Source organism: Eubalaena glacialis, chromosome 15 (assembly GCF_028564815.1).
Source record: "Eubalaena glacialis isolate mEubGla1 chromosome 15, mEubGla1.1.hap2.+ XY, whole genome shotgun sequence".
In the NCBI taxonomy this organism is placed as follows: domain Eukaryota; kingdom Metazoa; phylum Chordata; class Mammalia; order Artiodactyla; family Balaenidae; genus Eubalaena; species Eubalaena glacialis.
Window position 1 is genome coordinate 66370898 of NC_083730.1, and position 27231 is coordinate 66398128.

General features: G+C 55.1%; 2 protein-coding genes and 1 long non-coding RNA gene across 6 annotated transcripts; 2 read left to right on the forward strand and 1 right to left on the reverse strand.

Annotated features, from left to right (window-relative positions):
* Window positions 1-408: 408 nt before the first annotated feature.
* UFD1 (ubiquitin recognition factor in ER associated degradation 1) lies at window positions 409-19985 on the forward strand. The gene is made up of 12 exons (XM_061170394.1): window positions 409-798; window positions 3310-3442; window positions 3809-3841; window positions 6481-6602; window positions 8938-9068; window positions 11050-11122; window positions 14128-14196; window positions 14939-15004; window positions 15279-15326; window positions 15937-16025; window positions 16754-16835; window positions 19867-19985. The coding sequence occupies exons 1-12, from the start codon at window positions 796-798 to the stop codon at window positions 19939-19941; spliced, it is 924 nt and encodes a 307-aa protein (XP_061026377.1). The 5' UTR covers window positions 409-795; the 3' UTR covers window positions 19942-19985.
* LOC133075929 (uncharacterized) lies at window positions 19728-22821 on the reverse strand. 2 transcript variants are annotated; one of them, XR_009697427.1, is made up of 3 exons: window positions 21926-22805; window positions 21246-21335; window positions 19728-19914 (listed from the first exon to the last, which is right to left on the reverse strand). It is a non-coding gene; the product is annotated as an uncharacterized LOC133075929 (long non-coding RNA). The 2 variants fall into 2 exon arrangements; XR_009697426.1 differs by lacking the exon at window positions 21246-21335 and having other exon boundaries at window positions 21926-22821.
* C15H22orf39 (chromosome 15 C22orf39 homolog) lies at window positions 22387-27176 on the forward strand. 3 transcript variants are annotated; one of them, XM_061170396.1, is made up of 3 exons: window positions 22387-22457; window positions 22583-22900; window positions 26959-27176. In XM_061170396.1, the coding sequence occupies exons 1-2, from the start codon at window positions 22434-22436 to the stop codon at window positions 22895-22897; spliced, it is 339 nt and encodes a 112-aa protein (XP_061026379.1). In that variant the 5' UTR covers window positions 22387-22433; the 3' UTR covers window positions 22898-22900; window positions 26959-27176. The 3 variants fall into 3 exon arrangements, with proteins under 3 accessions (XP_061026379.1, XP_061026380.1, XP_061026378.1); XM_061170397.1 differs by lacking the exon at window positions 26959-27176 and adding an exon at window positions 24647-26742 and having other exon boundaries at window positions 22583-22750; XM_061170395.1 differs by lacking the exon at window positions 26959-27176 and adding an exon at window positions 24647-24728.
* The last annotated feature ends 55 nt before the right edge of the window (window positions 27177-27231 follow it).

The window sequence follows — 27231 nt, forward strand, 5'->3', positions numbered from 1 at the left end:
ATTGGCCCGGGGGCCAACCAACAGGGACTCCGTTCCCAGCCTTTCCTCCTTTCTGATTGGTCCACGCTGGGGGCGGGCACTAGCGCTCCGCCATTTACGGCTGGAATAGTCCAGCCCGCCCCCAAAGAAGCGTCATCCACGGGCCGGACGCACTCGCGGTTGCGCACTTCAACTCTGACTCCGTTTACTCAGACACCCTACGCTCGGCGGACATCTTTACTTTGGGAAGAGACGACTACTCCCCCAAACTGGGACCTGTAGGGAAAATAAACCTTCTCGCCACAAATTAAATTCATGTATACGTCAGACGAGGGCGTCAGTTTAGGATTTCAATGGGCTCTCGGCCTAGTTCGAGGGCGGAAGTGAGGTTGCGGAAGTGAGGTTTACTTCCGCCCGAGTCCTCGATGGCCGCAGCAGAGGCCGGAAGGTCTGCGTTCCTTCTGGGTAGTGTAGGCAGTAAGAGGAGTGGGCCGCACCAAATTCGTCAGGAGGGGGCCCCTATCAAACTGTTATTTTAAATAATCACGTAAGGTGCTCTAGAGTGCACACGTTAGGAAGGGGTATCTGAGCGCTCACTCTGCGGGAATTTTGGACCCTCGCGCCTTTGCCTGGCTTTCTTTCGCAGCGGCGGCGTTCGCGCCCCCCCGGAAGGGCAGGTCCGGACTTCCGGTGAGCCCCGGGCGTCCGCGCGAGGCGGCGGCGGCGGCGGCGGCGGTGGCTGCTGTGAGGGGGCGGTGGCGGCTCCCACCGTAACGTTCCTTGACGAAGCGCACCTGCGAGGCGGAGGCGTCCACCATGGTGAGCGGCCGGGCGGGCAGGGCCGGCCGGGGCCGGGGCCGGGCGGGCGGACGTGGCGGCCGCGGAGGTGCCGAGTCACCGGCCTGAGCCCGCCGCCGCTCGGGACTGAACGCTGTCTCGCGTGTGTAGACCCGAGATGGCTTCCCGCGAACAAGCCCCGGATCGGCTGGGGGGCTGTAGGAGGGAGGGGAGATCTCACGGGCCAGTCCCGCGAGCTCGATTCTGCCGGCCTGCGGCCCCGCCCCGCCGCCCTGGGCACCGCGGCCCCGAGACCCCTCATCCTTTGGGCCCCGGCGGCGCCCCTGGAGGGAGGGTGGTGGCCGCCGCGTCGGCGCGAGAACACGAGGTTTAGGGAGGCGCGTAGTGTAGGCCACGAACGCGGGCAGTGGGGACTTGAAGCCGGGTATGCCTGAAGAGTTGTGTCAGCACCGCGCCGGGCGCTGCCGGTGTCACGGGTTTATCGCATGCGAGTTTATCCTTAGTGTGTCAGTGTCGGGTACCCTTTCTCTCCTCAGGTTTAGCCACCTAACAGCTGAACACCTGCCGTGCGCTGGGCAGTGTGCTGCCGCCGGGGCTGTAGAGGGAAGTGGGACCGGGGCGGGAGGTCAGGTCCGTGGGTGGATGCGGGGCAGATTGGCACCCGCTTTTCAGTACTTTGTGTCCATTTCCCTCTTTCGTGTTGCAAAGAGAAGACAGGGCTTAGATGGGGGGGATGTAGTGAGAAGGCCCCTACTCCTCTCCCTTCTTTCGTCCAGAACGCTGCTTCTGGCCAAGATTTTGTCGAACAGAATTCTGGTTAAAAGGAGAGGCACGGGTGTGAAAACTACTTTGCTGGCGCTCCAGGGAGTGGAGAACTATTGGAGAGTTTAAGCAGGAGCTGCATCTGCATCTGTGGAAAACAGCTGGCTCAGCTTGCTGATTTCGGAATCGCTAGTAAACTGTCTTATCAGTACCTGACTTTTCCTCTACTTAGTGTACAGTTGGAATCAAGTCAGGAAATACTCGCCTGTTTAAAAGTTTTTTAGCTTGTAAAAAAACATGTACCATAAATTTACCATTTTAACCATTTATAAGTGTACAGTTTAGTGGTGTTAAGTATATTCACGTTGTTGTGTAATGGATGTCCAGAACTTTTTGGTCTTGAAAAACTGAAACTCTGTTCCCATTAAACAATTCCCCCTCCCCCCAGCCCCAGGCAACCACCATTCTTTTTGTCTCTGAACTTGACTAGTTACTCTTAAGTACCTCATGTAAGTGGAATCCTACCGTGTTTGTTTTTCTGTGTCTGTCTTATTTCATTGAGCATTATGTTCTCAGAGTTCATCACCGTTGTAGCATGTGTTGGAATTGCCTTCCTTTTTAGGGCTGAACAATATTCCATTGTATGGATGGACATTTTCTTTATTCACTCATCTGTTGATGGGCATTTGGGTAGTTTCCAACTCTTGGCTATTGTGAAGAGCGCTGCTGTGAACCTGGGTGTACAAATATACCTTCAAGACGCTGCTTCCAATTCTTTTGGGTATATATCCTATTGTGCAATTTTATATTCTTTCTTTTTGACACGTCACAGTAATTGCAGTGCTTTGGGAAGACCCTAGATTGCTGGCAGCATGTGTTCTGAGCCTCATCATAACCTACAATGTAAGAGCTGGGATCTTACCTTTGTGATGGCACCATGTCTAGGCTTTACTTATGAAAGGCATGGAGGGAGTGCCGTGGTGTGGCGCCACGTGAGAGCACTTTGGAGGGGTGCTAGCCCTGGCCCTGGGCAGAGCAGGGAAGGTTCCCAGAGCAAGGAAAGGGTGGTCCTGGAAGACAGGGGAAGGGGAAGGGGTGCAGACCTGGGCGCCCGCTCTTATCGCTGTTCCCTGTTTTCTGCCTGCTCCCTCTCCTGGCTTCAGGTCTCCACAGAGAAATCCTTCCTGACCACCCACTTAAAACAGCGTTCCCAGGAGCTCTTGGTCCTTTATCCTCTCTTATGCTCAGAATACTGACACACAGATGGTATTCTGTTCTTGTTTCCCTTGTCTTGAATGTCAGCTCTGCCAAGGCAGAGGTTGTAGCTCTTTTGTTAGTGATGTTTACCTGGTGCTTGGAGACCAGAACCTGGCAGATAGTGGCACTCCTAAACGGGATGAGGAGAGGAAAAGTGGTCCAGGCCAAGGGAGCAGCCCGGCAGGGTCGTGGCCATCGTAGGAGACCTGGGGGACGGGAGGCCTGGGAGATGGGGGGCGGGGGGTGAAAGAGGTGAAGGACAGGCTTGCTGGGGGCAGTTTTATACTTTAGTAAGATGCACCATCTGAAAATGGTGGGAGCCAGGTTGGCGGGACAGACTGGACGCGCCAGCCGGCGGAAGCTGCTGTGAGGTGCGTTCTGCTCCCAGGAGGTGCTCACTGGGTGCAGGTGTGTCTTGCTCTTGAGCGTTGACACCCTGACCCACTCTAGCTGTTTACAGAAGAAACGTGCCTTCGTTCTGTGTTAACTGCAGCATCTCTTCTCTCCTTCCAGTTCTCCTTCAACATGTTCGACCACCCGATTCCCCGGGTCTTCCAGAACCGCTTCTCCACGCAGTACCGCTGCTTCTCCGTGTCCATGCTCGCGGGGCCTAATGACAGGTCAGATGTGGAGAAAGGAGGGAAGAGTATGTGCTGTTTTTATTTTGAATCGTAACCTTTCCTGCCCTAGGCCTGCAATGCTCATAGTCCTTGGCAGCTCTCATTTTGCATGTGTGACGGAGGCTAGTTACCGTCAAGATGTTGTCAAGGTGTCCTGGCTAAGGGGTGCGGGGAGGGGTCCTAATTATGATTAGATTTATGGCTGATAGCCATTTGGTTTCACCAAATAAATTATAGCTAGTAAAACTTGTTGTGAACAATCATGAAATTCCGGCTGCCCCATAGGTATCATTTAATACTTTTATTAAGCTATAACAGAAAGTGCACTTTGACTTTTGTTCTGTTGTTTTAATTTTTCTTTTCTTAATATCTTCTAAATGTTCTTTCCACAGTAATTATGCCACCCTCAGCCCTCGACCAACTCAGTAAGTACTTTCTACCTGACTTGAGAACGGAGGTGATGTGAACGTGGGCGCTGGGACCAAGCACAGACCCCTCGCCGCCCAGGCAGAGGCATCCTTCAGGGAGGCTGGTTGGGAATCGTCCCTGGAAGGTGCTCGCTGGGCTGGGAGGCCGGGGCCAGTGGGTGCTCGGCTCTGGGTCCACTCCTCTGGCACCCCCACCCCACCCCGGGTCCTATTAGGACTAAAGGAAGGTGTGAGCGCCGGTGCTCTTCACGCTGCTGGGGCAGCCGATGCCCTTGGCTGGACGCACTGAGTTTTCCCCTAAAAGATGGTGGCGGCCCCCAAGAGGACGCCGCGCACAGGTCTTTCATCTCCCCAAGCCTCTTGCCTCAGCTCCAGCCGCAGTTCTAACCCCTCTGCCCCAGGAGCTGCTCCTCTTGCCCCGTCCCGCCTCTTACCAGGAGCAAGAAAGGCCCAGGGTTGAGAGATTGGCCACGCTTTTCCCCCTTTCCCCGACTCCCCACTCCCATGGGAGCAGCTCGGAGACCTCACACCCCTGGCCCCACTCCACCCGGACTAGGATGCCCCGACCATGGGCAAAGTCATTGCCTTTTGAGACTTGGGGGTCTTTTTGGTGTGGGTTCTGAGGCAGGAGATGTGGTGGCCTCTGGGCCGGGAGGGTCCACGCTCTGTGTCGGGTGCACATTGGGCAGCTCAGTAAGGGCCGGGCGCCAGCTCTGGGGTGGCTCCAGCTTGGGCTCTGCACCTTGCCCAGCCTGACTCCAGACTAGTGACTGGGCCTTTCTGAACCTTGGTGTCCTCACCTTTAAATGGGGGCATGACGCCATCTGTGGGGACTGCTCTGCGGCAGGAGTGCCTCCTGGATGGTGCCTGTGGTGTGTGTGTAAACAGCCAGGGCCCCGTGGCACCAGGCAGGGGCAGGAGGTGGCCCTTAGCCAGCAGGGCCTAACTGATGGCAGCAGTGGCTGCACCCGCAGAGGGAGGCCTTTAGCTCTGCCAGAGGGTGGGTAGAGCCGGGGACACGGCCCTCAGGCAGGCCCCTGTCGTCCCAGAGAGGGGAACAGGGCCCTGAGAGTCTGCCTCATGGGTGGAGCTGACCCAGGACTAAGACCAGGTGTGTTGGCATGTGGGTATGAGAGGAGACTGGGGGATTGGGACAGTGGGGCTTAGTTCGGTGCTGTGCAGACCTCGTAAGTCATGGAAGGAGCTGTCCAGATGAGATCTCACGGGGAGTCCTGGTTTGTAGAAAGGGTCGCTGCTCAGGGTGGAGGAGGTGAGGGGGTGCGGAAGGCTCGGGCGCCCCAAGGCACTTCTCTAAATCAAAAAAATGCAGTTTGAAAACTACTGGACTGAGGAACATGGGGGTCTCTTCCAATGGCAAGAATCTCGGACCCTTGGTTGGAGCCTGATCAATCCATTCACCCTGACCCACCTCAGTCCACTCCACGGCTCCACAGCCGGGAGGTGCCGTGGTGACGGAGGGCCTGGCGTCCAGGCCCTTGGCCACCACTGCCAGTATCCCAGTCGCCCTTGGTGATGGGGGGACAGCCTCCCACCCAGGCTCATTATCCAATTTGCCTTTCCAGATTTTTCGGGAGATCCCGAATGGAGTCTGCCTTACCTCCTGCCACTGAGTCAACTTCTGTTGCCACGTTTGCCTAAATCTACAGGCTAAAGTTGGTCTCAGTGGTCAAACCCCAGACCTGGGCCAGCGGCCTAGGTTGACCCCCAACGTGGCCATTCCTGGGGTGTGTGACCCTGGGGCACGTTGCCAGACCTGTGTGCCTTAGTCCCCCATAGATAAAGGGGTGAGGACAGTACCCACCTCACTGTCCCGTGAAGGCTGAGCAAGGGCCTGGCACAAGGCAACACGGTCCTGTCGGTCTGTCTTGGACTGCTCCCCCGGGTTACTGACTCTCCTGGGTCCTCCTGCCTCGCAGCGCCAGCCCCTCCTTTCTGCGCCCCCTGCACTCCTGAGTCAGCAGGCCTCCAGCCCCACACATGGCCCCCACCTCAGGACCCCTGGCGGGAGGGGACACACTGGGTCCCTGCTGCAAGCCCACACTGCTGACCGGTCCTGCCCGGCCTGCACCCCCCCGACTGCTCGCACACCCGGTCCCTGTGCCCAGTCTCGCCTGGTTGCCAGCAGTTCCCGAGCCAGCCTGGCTCCCCTCCCTCTGTGCCCTTGCTTGGGCTGCTTCCTCTGCCTGGACTTCTCTCTCCTGGAGGACATCCCCCAGCAGCCGTCCTGGCTGCCCTGCCTCCCGCCCCACCCTTCCCCGGCACGAGCATCTGGGCACTGTCTGGCCTTCTTACTGGAAACCTCTGAAGGAGGGATTTTGCCCAGCACCTGGTTGGCACTTAAACTGTTTGTGAATAAATGCATGAACACGTCACTTTTTAAAAGTGGGATTTCCGACAGTCAAAAGTATAAGCCGGTGTTGTGTTCTTGACTCAGCGAACATTCCTGAGGTCTGGCAGGAGCGTGGGGTCTGCTGGGTGGTTAGACACCCAGGGGCTCAGTACCACGCAGGTCCCAGTGCCTGCTGAGGGAGGGGGGCACTTCCCCGGGGAGGGTCTGGGGACAGGGTTTCTCTCCCTGGAAGAAACCGAGCCTCATGCCTCGCTCTTCTTTTCAGGCCGACTTAACATCACCTACCCCATGCTGTTCAAACTGACCAACAAGAACTCGGACCGCATGACGCACTGTGGCGTGCTGGAGTTTGTGGCTGACGAGGGCATCTGCTACCTCCCGCACTGGGTGAGTGGCCCCTGGCTGCCACGTGGGGCGGCAGGGACACCCTCCGCCTGTGCACAGTCCTGCCCCGCAGCAGAGGGACGTGCCTCGCCGCAAACATCACGTGCGGCTGTGGACACAGGGTGCGCCCGGAGCTGGGGATGGCTGCTCACCTGGTGGCCTGGAACCCACAGCCATGCTGTTTATAACTGCCATTTTCTGGGTCAGGCTTTTTTTAAAACCATGGAGCAGGAGTATTTTTCATGTGTTCTGAGTACAGAGTTTTAGATTTTTATAAGTTTTCTCACCCCTTTAGTAGTTTGGCCGCCCAGTTCTGTCACTGTGTGTGTGTGTGTATGTGTGTGTAGACACTTGTCTATACCTGAGTTTGTCTAAAGCACTCAGCCTCGTTGCCATGGGAATGAAGGCTCTCTGCACTTAGGCTGGTCCGATGCCATCCATGTCCAGAGGCAGGCAGAGCCTCACCTGCACTGTAGGGTGGGGCCTGCAGCAGCCGGAAGTCCATGGGGGCGGGGCTGGGGGGGGCCGGGCCCCACCACCCCCAGTGTGAGGGCCCCACAGCTGCCGTGCTCCATTCTGGGCCTGGGTATGTCCCTTTGACCTTCAGCACTGTCTTCTGTGATAGCTGGCCGCAGTCAGTGTTGTAGGTGCTTCGAAGGTGCCTGAGGGCCTTTGTCTTTATAAGGTCTTATGCGGAAACCCAGTGTCTAGACCGTGTAGAGAGGAGGGTCTCCAGGCAAAGGCTGGCTTGGCTCTCTCCTTCCCTCCCCCCTCAGCCCAGCCCACACTCTCCCAGCTCTGGCATGCTTAGCGTTGGGAAACCCACAGAGGGAACTTTGTGTCCTTCTCTTCATACTCATTTATGTCGGGGTGCTTAGAGACCCCTCAGTCTGCGGGTGGAGTTGGGAACGCACCCCAAGGCCTCCCTGCCACTAGGGAGATGCTCTGAAGAGCGTCCCGCCTCTCCTGCACAGCCAAGGGTCCCTGCCGCAGCCATGGCTGACCTTCTAAAGGCGTGACCTTAACTCATATTTTGAGATTAAATATGAATAGAAGTTTGAAGGTTCCTCCTCTCCTGCAGTGGTGACCTTGCCCATTTCCCCTGGGCCATTCCCCCTCCTGAGCCTGGGTCCTTCCTGAGTGCTAAGCCCAGGTGGTGTCCTGTGCTGCTTCCTTGACCACAGGGGAACTCTTAGTCACTCCTCAAAGCCCAGACCTGACCCAGTTCCCTGCTCACGTGCCCGCACCTCGTGTCACGGACACCAGACCTTGTCCCACTATCTGTGGAGCGCCATGGGTGGCTGAAGTGTTGGGCAGTGACAGCTTCCCCAGGCCCCTCTGTGGCCCATCCTTAGTGAAAGAGAAGGGGGGACACTGGGGAACACTGTTCCTGTAAGGCTTTCCCTCCAACCTGCAGACTTGGAGTTTGGCTGGATCCGTGTCCAGGCTCTCAGACCACTTTGGGCCAGAAAGCTAATTGAATCCTTTTGCCTGGAAACATCCCATCCCCGGCGAAGCCTCTGTAGGTAGCATGGAGCTGCCTGCCGTCCTCTTCCTGGGCTGGCCTTGCAGCTCTTGCCAGGAGTAGGTGGTGCCTGGGGTTTCCCAGCTGCTGTTGCAGAGCCGGCTCGAGGGTCTCCCGACCCCAGTGAGTGTGTGAGCAGGTGCTTTCTTTCTGTCGGCTGAGTGGCAGGCTCCATCCCACCCTGAGCTCCAGGCAGCCCTGGTGGATGGGCAGGGAGCAGGCCCTGGTGGACGGACGAGGTCAGCTATGACCTGAAGGCCGTGGAACCTGGGTGGGTGCGTGGAGCTCCCCACGTGGCCCTTGCTAGCTGTGTACGTTTGAAGCTTTCTTTAAGAAGGTTTGAAACAAGAAAAGCAAAAAACCATTCCAGGATGCGCAGGGGTGCTCATTTCTCGGACCCCGAGCTTCAGGTCCTTGCTAGGTCCTGGCTCCCTGTGCCCTGGGACCTCGGGCCCATGTTTGTCTCTCTGTCTCATTTCTCATCCGGCCTCTACCTGGCAGGGTGGCTCCACAGACGCCCTGGAGCAGACACCCAAGGCCTAGGCTGTGGGCTGTCCCTGGCAAGGCCAGCCTGCCTGGGGCTGTCATCCTCCCGCCTCCAGTGTAGCCCAGCTGGTCCTGGGGCCTTGGGAGTCAGGTGAAGTTGCGGGGGCGAGGGGAGGTGTCCCTGTGGAAACACTCCGGCCCTGGGAGGCCTAAAGCTGGCGGATGAGCCCGCACCTGCCACCCTTCCAGCGAGTGGTTTCTTCAGGCGCTCCCACTGTGGTGGCCCCGGCCGCACCCCTACTGCCTCCTGTCTTCTTTCCCCTCCAGATGATGCAGAACCTGCTGCTGGAGGAGGGGGGCCTGGTTCAGGTAGAGAGCGTCAACCTGCAGGTGGCCACATACTCCAAGTTCCAGCCCCAGAGCCCCGACTTCCTGGACATCACCAACCCCAAGGCCGTGTATCCTTCTGAAGTGGAACGTGTTCCTCTGAGCCGGGGAGGGCTGTGCCAGCTGGTGGCAGGCGACAGTGAGCCCTTGGTTGGGTCTGTGCCTGCTTTGGGGACCACACACTTGTCATGATTGACATTGTGACATGAGAACAGTGGCGTGGGGCCAGCCTGTCCACATGGCTCAGGGGCCTCACGAGCATGCTGGGCGCTCTCTGGACACTTCCCGGAGGGCAGGTGGAGCCCTTCCTCTGGGTGGCCGATGACACTGGCAAAAAGCCCAGTGTGTTCTGGTGGGAGGGCAGCTCGTCTGCCTCTCAGCTCCCCTGTGCTCAGGCATGGGGAGCCCTGTCTTAGTACGTTTTCTGTCTCTCAGCAGAGGAAAGCAAAGGCGTCAGGTCTTAGTGATTTTTTGCGTGTTCTCTGAACGTAAGCCAGCTGTGTGTGTGGTCACTTCACCACCTATTTATTGTTAAAAAGGCATGCTTGTAAAAACCTCAGTTGAACAACACAGATTGTTTAAAAAAAAAAAAAGCTACTTCCACCCTCCCCACCTGCACCCTGTCCCCAGCCAGAGCCAGGAGCACGCTGCTGCTGCTGGCCATGTCCCGGATGCCACTGGGCTGTGTGGAGGCCTCCGCTGGCCGTGTCTGTGGACGGGCATGTCGAGCCCCCTGTGTTGGGCATACGGGGTACTGGGCGCTCTGCTCACAGCAGGTGTGGACAGTGCCCATGCCCGGGACTGGGGCCTGCCAGCCTCTGCACTGCAGCCCCTTGTATGTTCTCCAGTATGGAGTCCTTTTGCTTGTGCTGCAGCACACACATACCAGGTTGCTTTCAGAGACAGTGTCTCTTGGCACAGTTACTCGTGACCGCAGAGAAAGGGTGCCCCTTCCATGGGCCGCAGTGCGCCAGGCTCTGCTCAGGGTCTGGGTCCAGGCAGCGCAGAGCTGGCTCCGCCCTTGGGCCCTGGGGGCCGCGTCCAGCAGCTCAGGGTCACCAGGAGGAGTCGAGGGAAGGGCACCCCTGCAGCTGGCATTGCACACAGCGGGGGCAAAGAGGGCGTGTACCCCAGACTCTTCACGAAGCTGCAAGCAGCCCGGGAGGCCGTTTGACCAAGAGTAGTGAATGTAGACACGGGCTCCTCTGCCCTCAGCCTCTCACCCAGGTGTGCCGTGTCTCAGTGGCACATCTGGAGCCACGTTTTGTGTTTGACCTTTGTATTTAAAACAATTCTGTAAATTGACGAGGGTGACGTGATTAAAATATTCCATTTGATTGGGCATTATTCCCTTGTCTGGGCATTTGGGTTACTCAGTTTTAAGAACTTATTATTATTTACTATTATAAAAAGGGCTTACAGGCTACTTTTTCCTTTAAAATTTTTATTATTAAATATTTTTATTTGAAACATACCACTAAATATGGGTTATCACCCAAAAGATAGAAACAACAAAAGTAGAAATGAAAACATCTTTGCTTTTGGGAGACTTTTGAGGGGACTTATCTATGTTTTTCAATTTTTTTTCCCCGCTGCGTTCCCATAGGATTTTTAAAATCAACTTCTTGAGGTGTAATTTACATGCAGTAAAATGTACACTTGAGCGAGTTTGACAGATGCATCCCCTGTGTATTCAGAGCTTGGCCGTCCTCCCAGAAGGGCCTTTATGCCCCTTTATGCCCATCCTCAGCCAACCCCCAGCCCCAGCAGCCTCGGCTGCCTCCCACCTCAGAGATCTGCCTTTCTCGGAGTTTGGCGGGGGTCTCACCGCTCTGTGGCTGGTTCTTCCCCAGAGTGAGGTTCACCCCATTACTGTGTGTTAGAGCTGCTTCCTTCTCGTTGCTGAGTAATGGCCACATGTCTTTGAGCCCCAGCTGGGCACATGTCTGTCCAGTACACAGTGTGACCCGATCCTCTAAATGCCTTGTGGAAACTTGTTTCAGATTTGAGGGCTCCATCTTGCTATGTTGCCTTGACAGTGTGTGTCTGCAGGTTAGAAAACGCATTGAGAAACTTTGCCTGTCTGACCACCGGGGATGTGATTGCCATCAACTACAACGAGAAGGTGAGTGTCTCAGCCTTTCGGATGCCGGGACCCTCACAGCCGTGAACAGGAGCCTATGCGCTCTCTCTATCTCTCTCACACACAGGATCAGACGCCAGTTACTCCCCGGTGTCATGTAGGGATCCATCATGTTCTCTGACAGTTTCCTTCTGTTTGAAGCATCCGATACTAAGAATCCTACTGTTCAATTTTGTGGATTTTGAATCACACTTCTATATTTTTTCGTAAACTAAGAAATAATCTTGTTCCCTTTACCTTCGTGGGGACGTTTTAGGTATTGTCTAACTTAGTTGAATACGTTAAGCTGTTCTTTTTTTTTTTTTGGCTGCATTGGGTCTTCATTGCTGTGCGTGGGCTTTCTCTAGTCGCGGCGAGCAGGGGCTACTCTTTGTTGCGGTGCGCTTGCGTCTCATTGTGGTGGCTTCTCTTGTTGCGGAGCATGGGCTTAGTTGCTCCGCGGCATGTGGGATCTTCCTGGACCAGGGCTCAAACCCGTGTCCCCTGCATTGACAGGCAGATTCTTAACCACTGTGCCACCAGGGAATCCCAAGCTTTCTTGATTAATTACAGGCAGCCTTAATGTCATCGTTCTTAAAATATTAAGGCAGTAAAAAATGCTGAAACAAAAATAGATGATGAAAGATATCGTTGACCTTTTTGCACTGAAAGGGAAGGTGAGTTACTCAGGTGTACATAGAATTGAAATGCACGTCTGGGCTTCTGCTTTTGGAAGTACGGAAGACTAGACGCTCTGAAGGGCCCTTCTGAGAAGACTCAGCAGGCGTGTGCCGAGGGCAAATGACCACATCAGTGCATGGTGGAAGGTCTGGATCAAGGCATCCACATGAAACTGGGGCCCTTAAAAGGGCCAAAATAGATGCAGAGGTGGGTGCTGTCCTCATCCCAGGCTCTCTGAAAACAGCACCCCCAGTTTCGTTGAGCCCTCGGGGTTGCTATAGATTGAACCAGCAAACAGGAACTCCTTATAAGACCACCAGACACCCAAAGCAAAGACAGCAAAAGCAGATTTAGGCCCTTAAGAAATCACAATTGGGACCTTCAGGTGCAAAGATAAAATAACTAGGTAAAAAATGTTCAAAAAAAATTTTTAAATGGAATCATAAAATTTAGCAGGCAGCAAAAGTCTATCCAAAATATCCAGGATTATTTGAAAAGCAGTCAGAGGGTTAAACAACAGCCAACAAAGAATTAACGAAGGGGAAGCTGAATCTGCAGGAGTGACTTAGGTGTCCGCACAGAGAAGCACGGCAGCAACGTGAGCAGCTGAGGTTTGGGAGATCCTGAGAAAACCACACGTGCTCAGTGAAAACCCCAGTGGGAGAGAACAGAGGTTGGAACTACTGTGAGGAGATGAGTGGAGTTGTTCTAGAATTGGCCTACAGCCCACGCTTACAGGGAATTTAGTGTCCACCAGGCCGGGTAGTTACAGGTGCCGAGCACCAGACATGGAGAGATGAGCAGAGAAGATCCAGCACTTAGAGAAGAACAGCACACGGCAGGCCTGTCAACAGCAAACGTTGCTTCCCCCCGGGCAGAGGAGCTCCAGAGGCTGCGAGAAAGTAACTGTCGTCAAACCTTCTTTAAAGAATAGGGTAAAATCAGAATGTATTCAGATAAAATCTGAGAGAATTTATTTACCAGTGAAACTGCACAAGCATGTGCTTTAGGAATAAGCATTAGCCTAGAAGGAAAGAGTAGGGTGTGGGAAGAACCAATAAACCGGCAAATGTGAGGTAAATTGTGGTAAACATTGCCATTTAAATCCGTAACAGTGTTGAATAAATGCAGCTTAAAAGATGGCACCTGAAACACTGGAAAAGAATAAGTCTCGAGGGTTATTTAGAATTCAGGTGTTCTCTACACTTCAGTAAAGGTAAATCAGTAAAAATACATGTTGAATGTGTAAAAGTTTAAGATTACTGTTTTAGATACAGTGTGACAACACCTAGTATACCATAAATATCACAAAAGTCCTTAGCCTTAATTATGTGCAACGTAGTGTAGTATTTCTACTGTACTGTGTTCCAGTATTTTTCTTTTCTAGTTCTGGTTGCAGCGTAGTTGGTTTTATGACTCACTAGTTAGTTGCGACCTGCAGTTTGAAAACACGCTGACTGGTAAAGGTGACCACATGCCCAGCAGCCACGGACACGGATGTTCATGCCGCCTTGTCTGTGGCAGCAGAACCACTGGAGGCAGCCCGTGTTGTGTGGAGAGGTGGTGGGGCATCCACACAGCGACACACATTCATTTCTATTAGTCACTAGTGAGTAAACGTAAAGCCAGACGGGGGACATCAAGCCTTCTCACTGTACTTGGGGGACACTCTCCCTCATGTTCAGTTTTTTCAATGGTGGGACTGTCCCGACCATTCATTATAAAAGCAAGACATACTCTAGGTAGAGAGAAAGAACCTAAAACAATGCAGGAAAAAGTCCATTCTGCCACCTTTAGTTCCTATCCTTTTGACTTTGTGCGTGTTTTACATGCATGAGATCATCCTCGACACACAGCAGCATAACTGGTTTTCAGCATCTTTTCCTGGATGCTAGCTGCCTGGGATCCCACGTGAATACACGCCACTCATGTAACCATTCTAGTGATGGGCATCTTCGGCCTACGCTGCCATGAGCAGTGCTGGAGCAGGCGTTCGTAGAGCACTTTCTCTTTCAGTATTTAGCTAGTTATTTACTTAGAGTTAATTCTTAGAAGTGAACTTTGCTGGGGTAAACACTGAATCTTTTGCAATTTGCTGCATAACTGCCTTGTCTGATTTGAATCGCTTATGAGAGGTGGTCAGCTAAGTGACAGGCATCAAGGCAGCCACCCACAGCCGCTCTTCCACAGCAAGAGGTGTGGCTGGGGAGGATGTCATGAAGGTGAATGACGTGTGTGTGCAGGAGCCGGGTAGGGGGCTGCAGCGACACGTGTGGTGATGGATGGGCCCAGTGCTGCCACAAAACCGACTGATTTCTCTCTCCCAGATCTATGAGCTGCGGGTGATGGAGACCAAGCCTGACAGGGCTGTGTCCATCATCGAGTGTGACATGAACGTGAGTGGCCGCGGGAGGAAGGGCGGCTGGGGGCCCTGGGTGGGTGTCATGCAACCCCTGGGACTCTTTGGGGGAACGGGGAGGAAGATGGTGCTGGAACATTGTGAGGAGGCCGCTGACCTTGTGATTGGTGGCAGGGTTGCTGCTGGTTCTGAGATGGCTAGATCCACCAGCATCTCAGCCCTGCGAGGGGCTGAGTCTTCTTGGAGGCCGAGGAAGGTTGCTCAGCTCCGAGTAGTGGGCACGACAGCCCAGCGTGCTGGGTCTCCAGGGAAGGATGCCCAGCAGAAGGGTTCCGTTCTGTCTGGGTCTGTTTAGAGAAGTGGTTGCCGGGGTCCAGGGCAGTGAAGTTGCCTGGAGGGAGAGGGTGTGGTTATGAAAGGGCAGGGTCTTCCACAAGGAGGGGTCCCTGTGGTAATTGAAACTGCTCAGGATCTCGACCCGGGGGTTGGGGGGAGGGGGTGCACCGACCTGCAGTGATGATCAATTGTGAGAACAAAACACAAACCCGCGTGTGCGTGTAAACTGGGGACGTCTGGACGAGGGCTGGGTTGTCTTTGCCGATGTTCTGCTGTGATTTTGTAAAACGTGACCATCGGGGAAATGGGCGGACTGTACAAGGCCCCTTCTGTATCGGCTCTGACAACTGCACGTGGACCCACAGTTGTCCCAACTTAGAACAGAAAAGCCATGGAGGCTGAGTGTGGCCCTGTCTCATCGTGCTTTCTTCTTGGGGACACAGGTGGACTTCGATGCTCCACTGGGCTACAAGGAGCCGGAGAGACAAGCCCAGCATGAGGAGGCAGCTGTAAGTCGCTCCTCCGCGTCCCTCCCGAGCTCTGCACAGTTCCCCACCGCCGGTATTGGTCTTTGGAGCGCATCCCAATGTCCTGGCCGCCCGGCGGTGTTTGGCCTCCACTGGTACCGAGGCAGCCACGTTCTGCTTCCCTCCCAGCCCCGCTCCCGGGGCCCAGTGTGTACCAGCTGTTGGGGTGCGGGCACAGCAGGAGCAGTGAGGGAGCCCAAGGGAAGAGCTGGGGGCCCCACTGAGAAGCTCATCCCCGTTTTTCTGTCTCTGCCAGGAAGGCGAAGCTGACCACAGCGGCTATGCCGGGGAGCTGGGCTTCCGCGTGAGTGCCGCCATGCGACTGTCTGTCCTGCCACGTTGTCTGTGACCCCCTGGGAACCTCAGCTGGGAGCAGGCCTGGGGGACCCCGCAGGCGTGTACCCGGCGCCTTCTCAGTCTCCAAACCCTTTTCCATCCACTTTCTCCTGGATCCTCCCAACAACTGTCAGGCAGCCCCAACTTCTTTTTAAAAATTTCTAGCCTACCGGAAAGCTGAACTAGTACAATAGACACGTATACTCTTCACGTAGATTCACCAGATATGATCACTCTTGGTTTCTCTCTAAACCGTGTCCTGCACTGTTGGAAACTCAGTTGTATGTTGATGCTCCGGCACTGCTGTCCACCCTGGAAACGGGGAGGGGCCGGTGGGCGTGGCTCAGCCCACTGCCGGGAGGCAGGTCTGCAGAGCTTAGCCGTGGGCCCAGCTGGACCTGTCACCCCTTCCTTGGCAGCTGGCGCCCGGGGGTTGAGGCAGGTGGAGGCACTGTCCTTGGGCCAGGAAGCTCCCCTCAGCTCCCAGCAGCCCCCAGAGGGCGTGGGCGCTGCAGTCCCGAGGTGGTTCTCTCCTACCCTTGGGGCTCAGCTCACGGCCCCCCTGCCTGCTTGTCTAGGCCTTCTCCGGCTCCGGGAATAGACTGGACGGGAAGAAGAAAGGTGTAGAGCCCAGCCCCTCCCCAATCAAGCCCGGAGACATCAAGAGGTGGGTCTGCCCTGGCTCTGCTCCGCCCGACCCAGGCCCCGCACTGGGGCAGCCTCACTCAGCTCTGTGGGGGCGTGGGTGCCCCGCCGCCCTCCTCGGTGTGCTGGAACACAGCGTGGCAGAAGCGCATCGGTGCCCCCCCATTATCGCCAGGCTTCTCCCCAAGACCCCCGCAGTCCAGCCCCACCGGCCCCTGATTGGATCTCTCTCCTACTTCTGACCTTTCTGGTTCCGACTTAGTAATATAATATGCCCATTTTCCTCCTTTGTGACTTCAAATAACTGATCCACTTCCCTCAGGAGGAGGCAGGAGCTGCCTCACTTAGTTGTGTTTGTATTGTTTGGTCCAGGGACTCTCAGCAGAGTCCCTCCTCTGGTGGCCTGCATGGTTGTGGCAGGGATGAGATCTGTCCCCTGTTGACCATGTAAGAGCACACGGAGAATGCCCGAAACGGGTTTGCACCCAGCCTCTTAGGGAGTGAAGTGAGTTCAGTGCATGTGTAGCCCTTGCAGGGGGGCATGTGAGGCTGGAGGACACAGACGGTGAGGTCCTGAGCCTGCAGACCCTGCCCCAGCTGCCTTCCGTTCCCTCCTGGGGGGGTGCTAGGGGGCACCCGTGGGCTGGCCTGAGGCTGGGGGGTGGGTACAGCCATGGACCAGATGGTCACAAATGGATTTTAGTCCCTTCTCCTGACACTAACATTTCTTCTGCTCTGTCTTCTTTATAGAGGAATTCCCAACTATGAATTTAAACTTGGTAAGATCACGTTCATCAGAAATTCACGTCCACTGGTCAAAAAGGTTGAAGAGGTGAGTATGTTTCACGGGTCATGACAAGTTTCGTTGGCTACTGGTGACTGAGGAGAGTCTTTCCATTCTGAATGAGGGTGTTTCTGTCATATTTTTCTCCGTTCTGGGGCCCCTCCTCTCCCCAGTGGTCCAACTGTCGAGGCTGTGCGGGCTCTGGTGTCCCCTCGCGGCAGTGACCAGCAAGGTTTCAGCTCCCTGAGCCCTTGCCAGGTGTCAGGCCCCAGGCCACGTGCTCTATACTGAAATATTTAATCCCCAGGACAGTCTCTTGGGGCAGCTGCTGTGATTGTTTGCATTTCCCAGGAGTGAGCATGAGGGTGCATGGAGGTCAGGGGCAGAACTCCTGACCACTGCACGGCCACCTCAGTGCCTCCGCACTCCAGACACTGCCTCCTGCAGCCCGGGGGGGCAGGGAGGGGAGGTTCCATCTTGTGGGCACTTCTCCCAGGTGCTGGAAACTTGCTCGAAATACCCGGCACAGCCTGCCATTAGACCACCCATCCCGCCCGGCACCCGTAACTGCTGGTGGTTCTAGAACACCCCACCTCAAATCCTCGCTCTCCTGATGGCTTTTCTCGATGCTCGGTCCCTCAGGGACCAAGGGGGGGGGGGTGGTTCAGAGACTCACAGCCCCTCCTGGCTTTAACGTTCCTCAAGTTGACACCGTGTTGGCACCTTTCCAGTCTCAGGAGCTGACGTGGTCCCCACCAGGCCTTTGCTTGCCCCCAGCCTGGCTGCTGGCTCAGGCCTGTGTCCTCGGGCCCCCTCGTCCTTGATTGTTGCAGGGATGGGGAGGCTGGGGTGTCCGTGAATAGACGTCCAGGAAGAGACGTGTGACTGAGGTGGGCCTTCAGGTGCGCTCACGCTCTCTGTCCTGGGGCACAGGTGACAAGGTGACGGGGACAGTGAGGCAGAGTTCTGGGAGCCCTGGAGCAGGAGGCCAAGGGCACCTGACTTGATAGACCACGGAGAGCCATGTCCCGTCCCAAGCTGGCTGTGGGGCAGCCAGGGGGCAGGACCTGGGGTGAAGGCTGAGCATCTGTCCCAGAGTACTTGGCCTCACCCCCAAGAGAAGGGATGGCATCACAGAGTCCCCAGACAGCCCTCAGCACGGCGGTAACAGTCCGCCACCCTTGGCGTCCCCTCCCCACTCAGCTCCCACACACTGGCAGTGGGTGGGCTGGCTGCAGCTGGAGGAGCTTTCTCTGGCCAGTCGAGCCCAGGCAAGGCCCCAGCCTGCTCACCCCGGAGTGAAGGCCACAGGCAGGTTTCCAGTACCAACACCCCAGTCACGGGAGATCAGAGACACCAAAGGGGCAGAAACCACCAGGGAAATAATTGCTCCAAACGGAGGGGCCCACGTTGGCAGGTCAAAAGGGGCCACCGAGCATCCAGCACAGTGGATGGAAACAACTCCAAATTGGGGCAAAGGAAAGACACTGAAGCCTCCAGGAGGTGGAGATTCTACCACGGGTCATGAATGGCACCATCTTAGCCAGACACAAGCCAGGACATAGTGGAGCAGGGTCCTCAGAATTCTTTGCCCAATTCTATGAGCTGAATTGTGTCCCCCAAATTCCTGTGTTGAAGCCCTAACTCCAGCACCTCAAAATGTGATTCTATTTGGAGATAAGGCCTTTACAGAAATGCGTTAAAAGGAGAGCACTAAGATGGGCCACATTCCCCTCTGAGGAGATGTGGACACAGGAAAGGCCTGAGGACACAGCGAGAAGGCAGCCCCTGCAGGCCCCGGAGAGGGGCCTCAGGAGAGACCACACTGCCGGCACCTGGATCTCTGGCTCCGAGCCTCCAGGCTTTGAGGAGGTGAATGTCTCCCCAGGCCCCCAGCCTGTGGTGATTTGTTCTGGCATTCCCAGCAATCTAACACCAACCACCCTGTCAGTGAGCCGTGTGAGAGGAGAGGTAGGTATTCTCAGTGTGAACACCCTTTCTCAGGAAGCTGCTGAAGACATACCCACTGAATTGAAGGAATAAGAAGTCAGAAAGCCTTAGACCCAGGAAGCAGGGCATCCCCACAGCAATGTGCAGCCCTGGGGCAGCGGCCTATCCAGGTGGAACAGCCCGAAGGTCCCAGAAGACGCACCTTCCTCAAGCGGGTGAAGTGTTCACAAGAGAAAAGCCAGGCTCCCGGTGTTGACAGCAGGACAGACAGAGGGCCCTGAAGGAAGGGAAGGCTGCCTGGCTCAGCCACGACTCACCTTTGCGTGGTCACCACCATGTGAACCTTGTATGGGCCCCACTGGAAACACCAGCTGCGTTAGGCGGTGGGCCGGGTGTGGGGGGAGGGCGTGCTGGGGAGCTTGGGATCCTCTTCCACAGACAACGCTTCCCCTGACTAGCAGCAAAGCTCTTGGAAAGATGCCTGCTGTTTTCGAGGGTTCAGAAAAAACAAGCCGTCTTTATGCTGGTGGGAGGATAGCTTGGTAGAGTGAGAGCTGCTGAGTCACCATTTTAAAAAGCCTCAAAAATAAGAGCATCCTTCTAACGAGGAGTTCAACCTCTAGGGAAAATCAAAGTTGTGTGCAGAGACATTCAGCTGCCCGCCAGGGCAGCTTGAATACTGCAGATTTGGAAGTAACAGCTGATGGCAGAACTGCCTGCCCACGGAATGGAATTACAGGGAACGAGAGCAGCACACTGCCTTGAGATTGGGGAATTAAGTAGGAAAATAGTTATGTAAGCATATACAGAACAGTGACTGGAAATGTTCTTTGGCGTGGTTTTTCTTTTAGGGGGTGTATTTTATATTTTTTACATTGAAAATGTGATACCTTTGCAAAAGGATATATACTCAACCTGAGAAAAAAGGCTGTGGTAGACAGAGTTGTGATTCCATGGTTTTGTTTTCAATTCAGTAGATGATAACTTGCATTTCTATTTCAAAGACATTTCTTATTATGAATGTGGGAGTAAGGAAAATGGGCAGATGGTACACGAGTCAACAGAATAAAGCATTTCTTATTAAACTTCCAAGGAGTTTCTGAAAATGGTATTTTCTCTTCACACTCAGGATGAAGCTGGAGGCAGATTCGTCGCTTTCTCTGGAGAAGGACAGTCGCTGCGTAAAAAGGGAAGAAAGCCATAGGTTGGGACCGTTGGCTGATTGGAAAATAAAATAATTGCAACATGCTGGCTTTTAGTTACTGGCTCTGACAGGGACACTCTGTCACTTTAGGTCTGTTTAGAGTTACCTAAGAATTACCAGGTTTCACCTGCAAGTGGACAGCAAGACAGCAGTTTGTGTGCGTGATTTGGGGAAAGAGGAGGCCGTCTTTGAGGTCCCTTACTCACGCTCCTTGCTTTCAGGCCTAGGGGCATGCCCACAGCCTCAGCTGGAGCAGAGTTCCCTGAATCCTGCTAAAAACCAGTGAAGGGACTGAATTGCTCTAAGTTGTGGTGGTCTTTCTCTTTTTTTTCATTTATCTTTTCTTTCTCCAGGTCATAGCTTAGCTGTTGCCTTTGACCTGGAAAAAAGTGGTTTAAACAGATAAGTGCTCTATAAATAGTGGTCATCTCATTACTCTGGCTGCAATTGAAGTATTTGAGAAAGGGTGTTTCCATTTTTATTTTACATATTGATTTCCCCCCCCCCACAAGAAACCATTCCTCAGAAGGAAAACTTGACCTGAAAGCATTTCCAACTTTGATTACATTTGGAAATAACTGGCTCCTTAATGAATCTGTTCTACTGTAAAACAACTTTGTGGAGAAGCACAAATGTGACTATTAGAATAAATGAAAGCTAAAGATACGTTCTTTCTCCTTTCCTACCCCCCACTCCCAGTTTTAATCTATTAAATTTTCCAAAGCTCTGCTGGCCTGTCTTTATTTTTTTTACTAGTATTAATTTAGTTTCAGGTCTTCAATTTCTATAATATGAGCTCTTTTGACATGTTAATTCAATTATTTTCCTCTCTTTGAAAACAATTCTAAATCAAGAATTTCAAATAAAAACAGGCAGTGACTAAAACCTGAATTGCCTCTAAGTGTTTGATTAGGTACCAACATGGATTGACAGTTGGGCAGGAGGAAGGCCTGCTGGCAGGGACCCCTCGTTCCACCCTGCCCTTAGGAAAGAGCTCCTCTGGGGGCTTCTGGGGAGCGTAGGGAGAAACGAGGCTCTCTGACCCCTGGGGTGGGGGTGGTCGGGCCTAGCAGGGGCTCCCCTTGTTCCTGTTGTAGGCCAAGGGGTCCATCTCTGGACAGGGCTCCCCTCAACACTCAGGAGACGACATCCCCCTGCAGGATGCCAGCCCAGGGTTCACCCACATGTCCTCAGAGAATGAGCATCAAAGGTCATTGTGATGACCAGGGCTGGGCCCTGTGGCCCAAACCCACACCCATGGCCATGGAAGTGGTTCTGGAAGGCATGAGCACTCTGTGACCTACCTGGCCCTCCACTTCAGGAGTCTTGGGTCGCTGGCAGAGGTAGACACCCTCCTTGGTGGGTGGGCAGCCTTGTTTGCAGGATCACGTTGGCTACCACATCATTCAATTACATTATGTTATGTAGTGTGCTGGCCTCTGGTTTCTGTCTTCCCTGAGCCACACCCACTGTGTATACAAGGAAAGCACTCCCTGCTTGGGCCAGGGGTGGACCCTGTTAGTGGGTCTTCTGGTGACACGGTGGGGTGCCACTTGTGGGCCTGTACCCTGGCCTGCATCCTTCCTCTCAGGCAGCATCTTCTCCAAGCTTGGTCTGTGACCCAGCGTGGCAGGACCCCTAGTGAAATTGCAGCTGTCTGGCTTGACCCGGACTCACTCCTAGGGGGCCCAGCACCCGCCTTGTAGGGGCCCCAGGGCCGGTGGCTAGGCTGGCGGCAGTTGGAGAACCACTGCAGGGGTGTCGCAGGGCGGTCCTGCGGGCCCACCAGCCTCCTCCCCTTCGCTGTCATTGCCTCGTGCGCATCGCCCCATGGAGAAACGTTGTCTCCCTGCCTTAGTACAGCCTCGACCCTAACGCGACCTCCGGACAGCCACCGCAGGTCCTGCTGTCCCCCAGGCCGTACAGCCTCCGCGCCTCCGGCCAGCCTGCGCTGTGCCCGCGCCCGTGGGCCCCCGCTTCCTACCTGGGAGTCACCCCGCCCTCGAGGGGACACAGGTGGGACCACTGCAGCCGTAGGACTGGCGTGGCGGCGCTGATTCCGGTGCGTGCTGACGAAACGAACCGATCTTTGAGATTATGAAAATAAAGCTGCTGGAAAGAACCTGCCCGAGCCGCGTGGTTCCGTCATAAACGGCTACTGGACGTGAATGTGCAGCCGGACGCCCGCCGGCCCGAGCGGACGCCGAGATCACCTCCGCCACGTGGCTAGCCGGCTCTGGGAACCCTGGGGGCATGCCCGGCCCAAACCGGCCTCGGCTCCGCCCCAGCCTCCAGGCCCCGCCCACACAGGCCTCCAGGCCCCGCCCTCCCTCGACTGTTATTGGCTGCCAACCCGGACGTCCTGTTCAGTGGCGCGTCTCAAGGAGGTGGGCGAGGAGCTAGTGGTGAGATCTCGGGGCTTATTGGTCCCTCCGCCCGTCAGTCACGCGGCGGCCCGCGGGCTCGGGAGGCGGGTTAGGCAGTCCCGGGACATGGCGGAAGGTGGAGGCTGGCAGGTAAGTAGGGTGGGACCCGGGGACCCGCGGGGCCAGGTCGGGAGGACGGAGACCGGGTCCGTCCGTGCGGGACGGGCTGGCGCGCACCGGGTCCCCCGCTCACTCCCCCGTTCCCGTCCCCGCAGCCGCCGCGCCCCTGCGAGGCCTACCGCGCCGAGTGGGAGCTCTGCAACAGCGCCGGCCACTTCCTGCGCCACTACTACGTCCACGGCGAGCGGCCGGCCTGCGGGCAGTGGCGGCGCGACCTGGACAGCTGCCGCGAGTGGGAGGAGCGTCGCAGCGCCGAGGCCCAGGTGACCCGACCGGGCGTGCCGAGCCCTGAAAGACCAGGAACCAGCCCGGGGGCACGAGACGCTGGGAAAAGGGGGCGGGCCTTAAAAAAGGGGTTCGATTCCAGCCTCCACGTGTGCTGGGGAGCGTGCTTTGATTTATATCCTTAAAAGGTCAGTCTGGCTGCCACGCTGAGAGGATATGGTGGAGGTGCTAGAGACCAGTAAGGAGGGGGTTGTGGTCCATACATTCAGCAGACACTTACCACTTGGGACGCTCTTGGGGATCCAGGAGTGATGAGACCACAGCCCCTGTCCTCCCGACTCCTACATCCTAGTCTAGGATACAGCGGTGCCCTGGAGCTGATGGGGGCGTGGGTGGGGGTGGGGGGATGGAGCGAAGCTGTGAAGGCGCAGTGCTCACGGGGCGTGCGGGGGAGGGAGCCAGCAGGACTGCCAAGTGTAAAAGAAAATGACAAGTCCGAGATCAGTGGAAAACAGGAGAGGTAGTTTGCAGCCTATATGGCAAGAGATTAATAACCTTTGTACATACATATATATCTTTTAAAAATAGCTGTCAGATATCAGTAAGAAAAATGGGAACGATTTCAGAATAGAAAAGTAGGCAAAGGGCACACAGAAGGAATTAATTCTAAAAGAAAACCAAATAGCCTGATATATACTTAAAATGACAGTTACTGGTTACTGCCCAGCGGAATGTCCATAGGGGTTTGGAGAGTCGGGGCACCTGGGCAGTGTTTGTGGAATGTAAGGTTTTCTGATTATCTAAATGTTAAATGCATACCTTTTGATCCCACAGTTTTACTCCTGGAAGTTTATCCTAGGGAGGTAATTAGGTAACAACTGAAAGTTCAAAATGTCCATTGTGTCACCATTTGTAATAGTGCAAAGACTGAAAGTGATCTAAAGTCCAGTAATAGACATTTGACCAGATAACGTCTTCCCCACCACAGAGTACTACACAGCCATTAAGAAAAATAGATAGTAACCTATCCCCATGTGGAAAGGTGCTCGCAGTATGTCACTTAATGAGAAAAGCAGGACGTGCACCAGCCAGGAGAAGATTATTCCTTCTTTAGGGAAATGGGTGATAGCTCTGAAATGCGGGCCTCAAATGGAATTGGGGAAGCTGTGAACTTCACCTCTGGGAGGGAGGTCTGCAGGGCTTTCATATTTACTTTGCATTTCTGATCGCTTTTTAACAAGAACAATACATTCCATTTGAGACAATAGAGCTTGAGGGAAAACAGATGGAAGAGGTGAAATTCTACGTGTAAAGGGGCCAGCATAGCACCTGGCACCCCCTCAGGCCCCATCATGGTTGTGACCTGCTGCCCTGGGTTTACTGGCCTGGGTGGTGGCGCCCACTGTCTGTCGTGTGTGTGTGTGTGTGTGTGTGTGTGTGTGCGCGCGTGCGTGCGCGCGTGCGCGTGTGTACCCCGTCATGGTTGTGACCTGCTGCCCTGGGTTTACTGGCCCGGGTGGTGGCGCCCACTGTCTGTCGTGTGTGTGTGTGTATGTGTGTGTGTGCGCGCCTGCCTGCCTGCCTGCCTGTCTCTGGCCTCTTCCCTCCTCTGGCCGCTCTTTCAGGCTCATCTCTCCTCCTGCCTCAGCCCCCAGCCCCTCTAATCTGGTGAATCTGATTAGGTCAACCAAAGGCATCAAGCCCTGGGACCCAGGAGAATTAAAAATATCCTCTAAATGGTCATCTGCACAGTAGGTTTTTCATGGTAGCTTGGAGAATGATCTAGATGTGTGTGTGGTAACCACCCCCACCCCACCCCACCCTGCACTCACCAGGGCTTGCTGGGCTGCGTTTGTCATGTGTGTGGGTGGGCACCAAGAGGAGGGAGGTACAGGGCACCCGTGAGGCCACAGGTGACCGGGTCTCCTTTGCAGCGGTCCCTACGTGAGAGCGAGCAGGCGCGAGTCCGGGCTGCACGGAAGCACGGCCTGGTGTGGGCCCCCAGGCAGAGCCCCCCTGCAGACTGGCACCTCCCTCTGCCCCAGGACAACGACCGGTGACAGGCCCAAATAGTCCAGAAGGTCCCTGGGAGCTTCCGCCTGGCGTGGGACACAGAGTCCCCATCTCCAGCCTCGCCTGCCCCGCCACACTCAGAGCCAGTTCACCCAGCGTGCAGCTCCAGGAAGCCAGGCACCCCTGCGTGTCCCTGTGGGCGGCCAACGGGCAGGCCTGGGAACAGCAGCAAGGAGAGGCCGTCCCAAGGGCTGGGCTCCTCAGTTGAACACTTGAGGGGCAGCCCGGATCCGTGTGGATGCGCAGGTGGCCCCGTCTGGCCCTGGTCTGGTGACGGCCACGCAGTGCTGGCCACAGGTGTCCTCCCACCGCGGCCACTCCCTCTGCTCCTCTGTAGGCGTGGGCAGCATCACCTCCTCGGTCCACAGCTCCAGGACACACAACCTTGTGTAAAGAGGGTTCCTAGACTCTTGGCTGAAGACACCCAAGCCCAAGACACATGGAATTTTGGTCTCCTTCCCTCAGAATTTCCCCTGGTCGTTTTTTGAAAATGTGGAATATATCAAAAGACATTTCACAGGTTTGATTCCAAACAGAAGCTGAAAATTAAATCCAGTTTAATTTTGAAAGGGTTAGATTTAAACCTGACGTTGTGCTGGCCAGTATTAGAATTTTGTTTGCTTACACTCTTGTAGATGTTTTTAAAATATATGTATTTGAACCAATGAGAACACTAGTTCTTTAGAGATCGCTTTATTATGGGTGAAACGATTTAGCATCTGTGCCATGTAACAGGCCCCACCATGTGGTGCTGAGGGTCAGGCCTGCAGCATCTCAGTGCCTCCCTCACGACCTGGCCAGAGGTGGTGGTTCAACATCATTTAACTCATTCTTGGGGGCAAAATAATCCATCACTTCAGAAGGGCATACATTAAGAGAGTAAAATCTCCCATCATGTGTGTTTGCTCTTGTGCGCCCCAAGAGTCCTTTGTGACTGTGTACCTGTGAGTGGTGGGGTGCGCACAAAGGACTCCCGCAGCAGAGGTGAGTATAAAGAAGACCCAGGGTCCCTCCGTCGCAGGGGGGAGCCCTGGTGTGTCTGAGGCAACCAGGGTCCATCCACCGTGGCTGCGTCCACGGGCATTTCTGGCCGAGGAGGGGGAGGGAGGCTGCTACAGCTCCACCTGTGTCCTCCTTGCTCTGAAACCCAGGCAGGGAGGCCGTCTGTCTGGAATGGCAGCCGCTCCTGGTGGAGCCCCCCTCCTGCTGCTGCTGGGTTAGGGCCGTGGGCGCCTGTGGCCAGGTGCTGGCTCCATCAGGAGTCCCACAACTTCTTGGGTGCTGAACGAGCTCCACCGCAGATGATCGTCACCCTGGAAAATGTTCCTGTGTCCACCCATGTCCACCCCTCATGTTTGCACACCCTGGGACCACAGGCTTGAAACAGACAAGTGGCCTCAGAGTCCCGTGGAGTTCAGGAGACAGACATGAACGTTCAAACATCAGCTGTGAAGAAAATGGACAGTGACAAGGAAGAGCATCATCTTTCAAACTTTGGGGACAGAGCCCACAATGATAAGCAGTTTGCATTGTGACCTGGTGCATCCTGTTACATGGAGCACTGTCACTGAGCTGGGCTTCGCGGAGCAGCACCTGCCCCCACCCTGTGAGATACTGCTGCCGGGCCTGGCTCCATTACGTGACGCCGTGAAAGGACGTAATTACAGGGATGCGGACAGTTATGGGGCCAGGGGTCAGGGACATGGGGCTGCATCCTGTGGTGCAGGACCGCAGGGGTGGCTGTGCTGTGACACGTGGACACACAGATGAGCACAGCCTCATCTGGGAGCCTGGACCTACTCTGGCTGCACAGTCTATCTCTGGGTGCTGGCATGACTGGCCCTGTAAAATGTGACAGTGGGGGTAGCCGGAGGAACCACACACAGCACTTCCCTGTTGATTTCCAACCTCTTGTCAATCTATAATTACTTCTAAATAAAAGGTTAAAACAGCTGGCCATGACCGACTGACTTGATCATACAACCACGTGGATGAAATCTGTAAGTTGGGAGGTGGGGGAGGCTCAGGGTCCGAGCCTAGACCTGGAAGAGGAGGCTGGAGGCTTTAGGCAGAGAAAGGGCCACATGCTGATGAGGTGGGGGCGGGGTGTGACTTTCCGGGGTGGGGTAGCCAGGGCCCTCTAGGAAAATGGATAATCTGAATTCTTACTCAGGTGGAGTGTTCCGCTGGTTTGTCTGCACTGCGGTGGTGAAGAACCAAAGCCTTTCTGAGGTGGTGATGCAAGGGGTACAAGTGGACCTCCGCCTACACTGCACCCTCACTGTTAGACTGCATTATGTACCCCCAGTTCCTCCGGGGAAGGTCTAACCCCCTGCCGCTCTGAGAGAGATTATTTGAAGATGGATCTTTAAAGAGGTGCTTAATGTGAAATGGGGTCACATGGGTGGGCCCTAATCCAATGACTGGTGTCCTTATAAGAAATCAG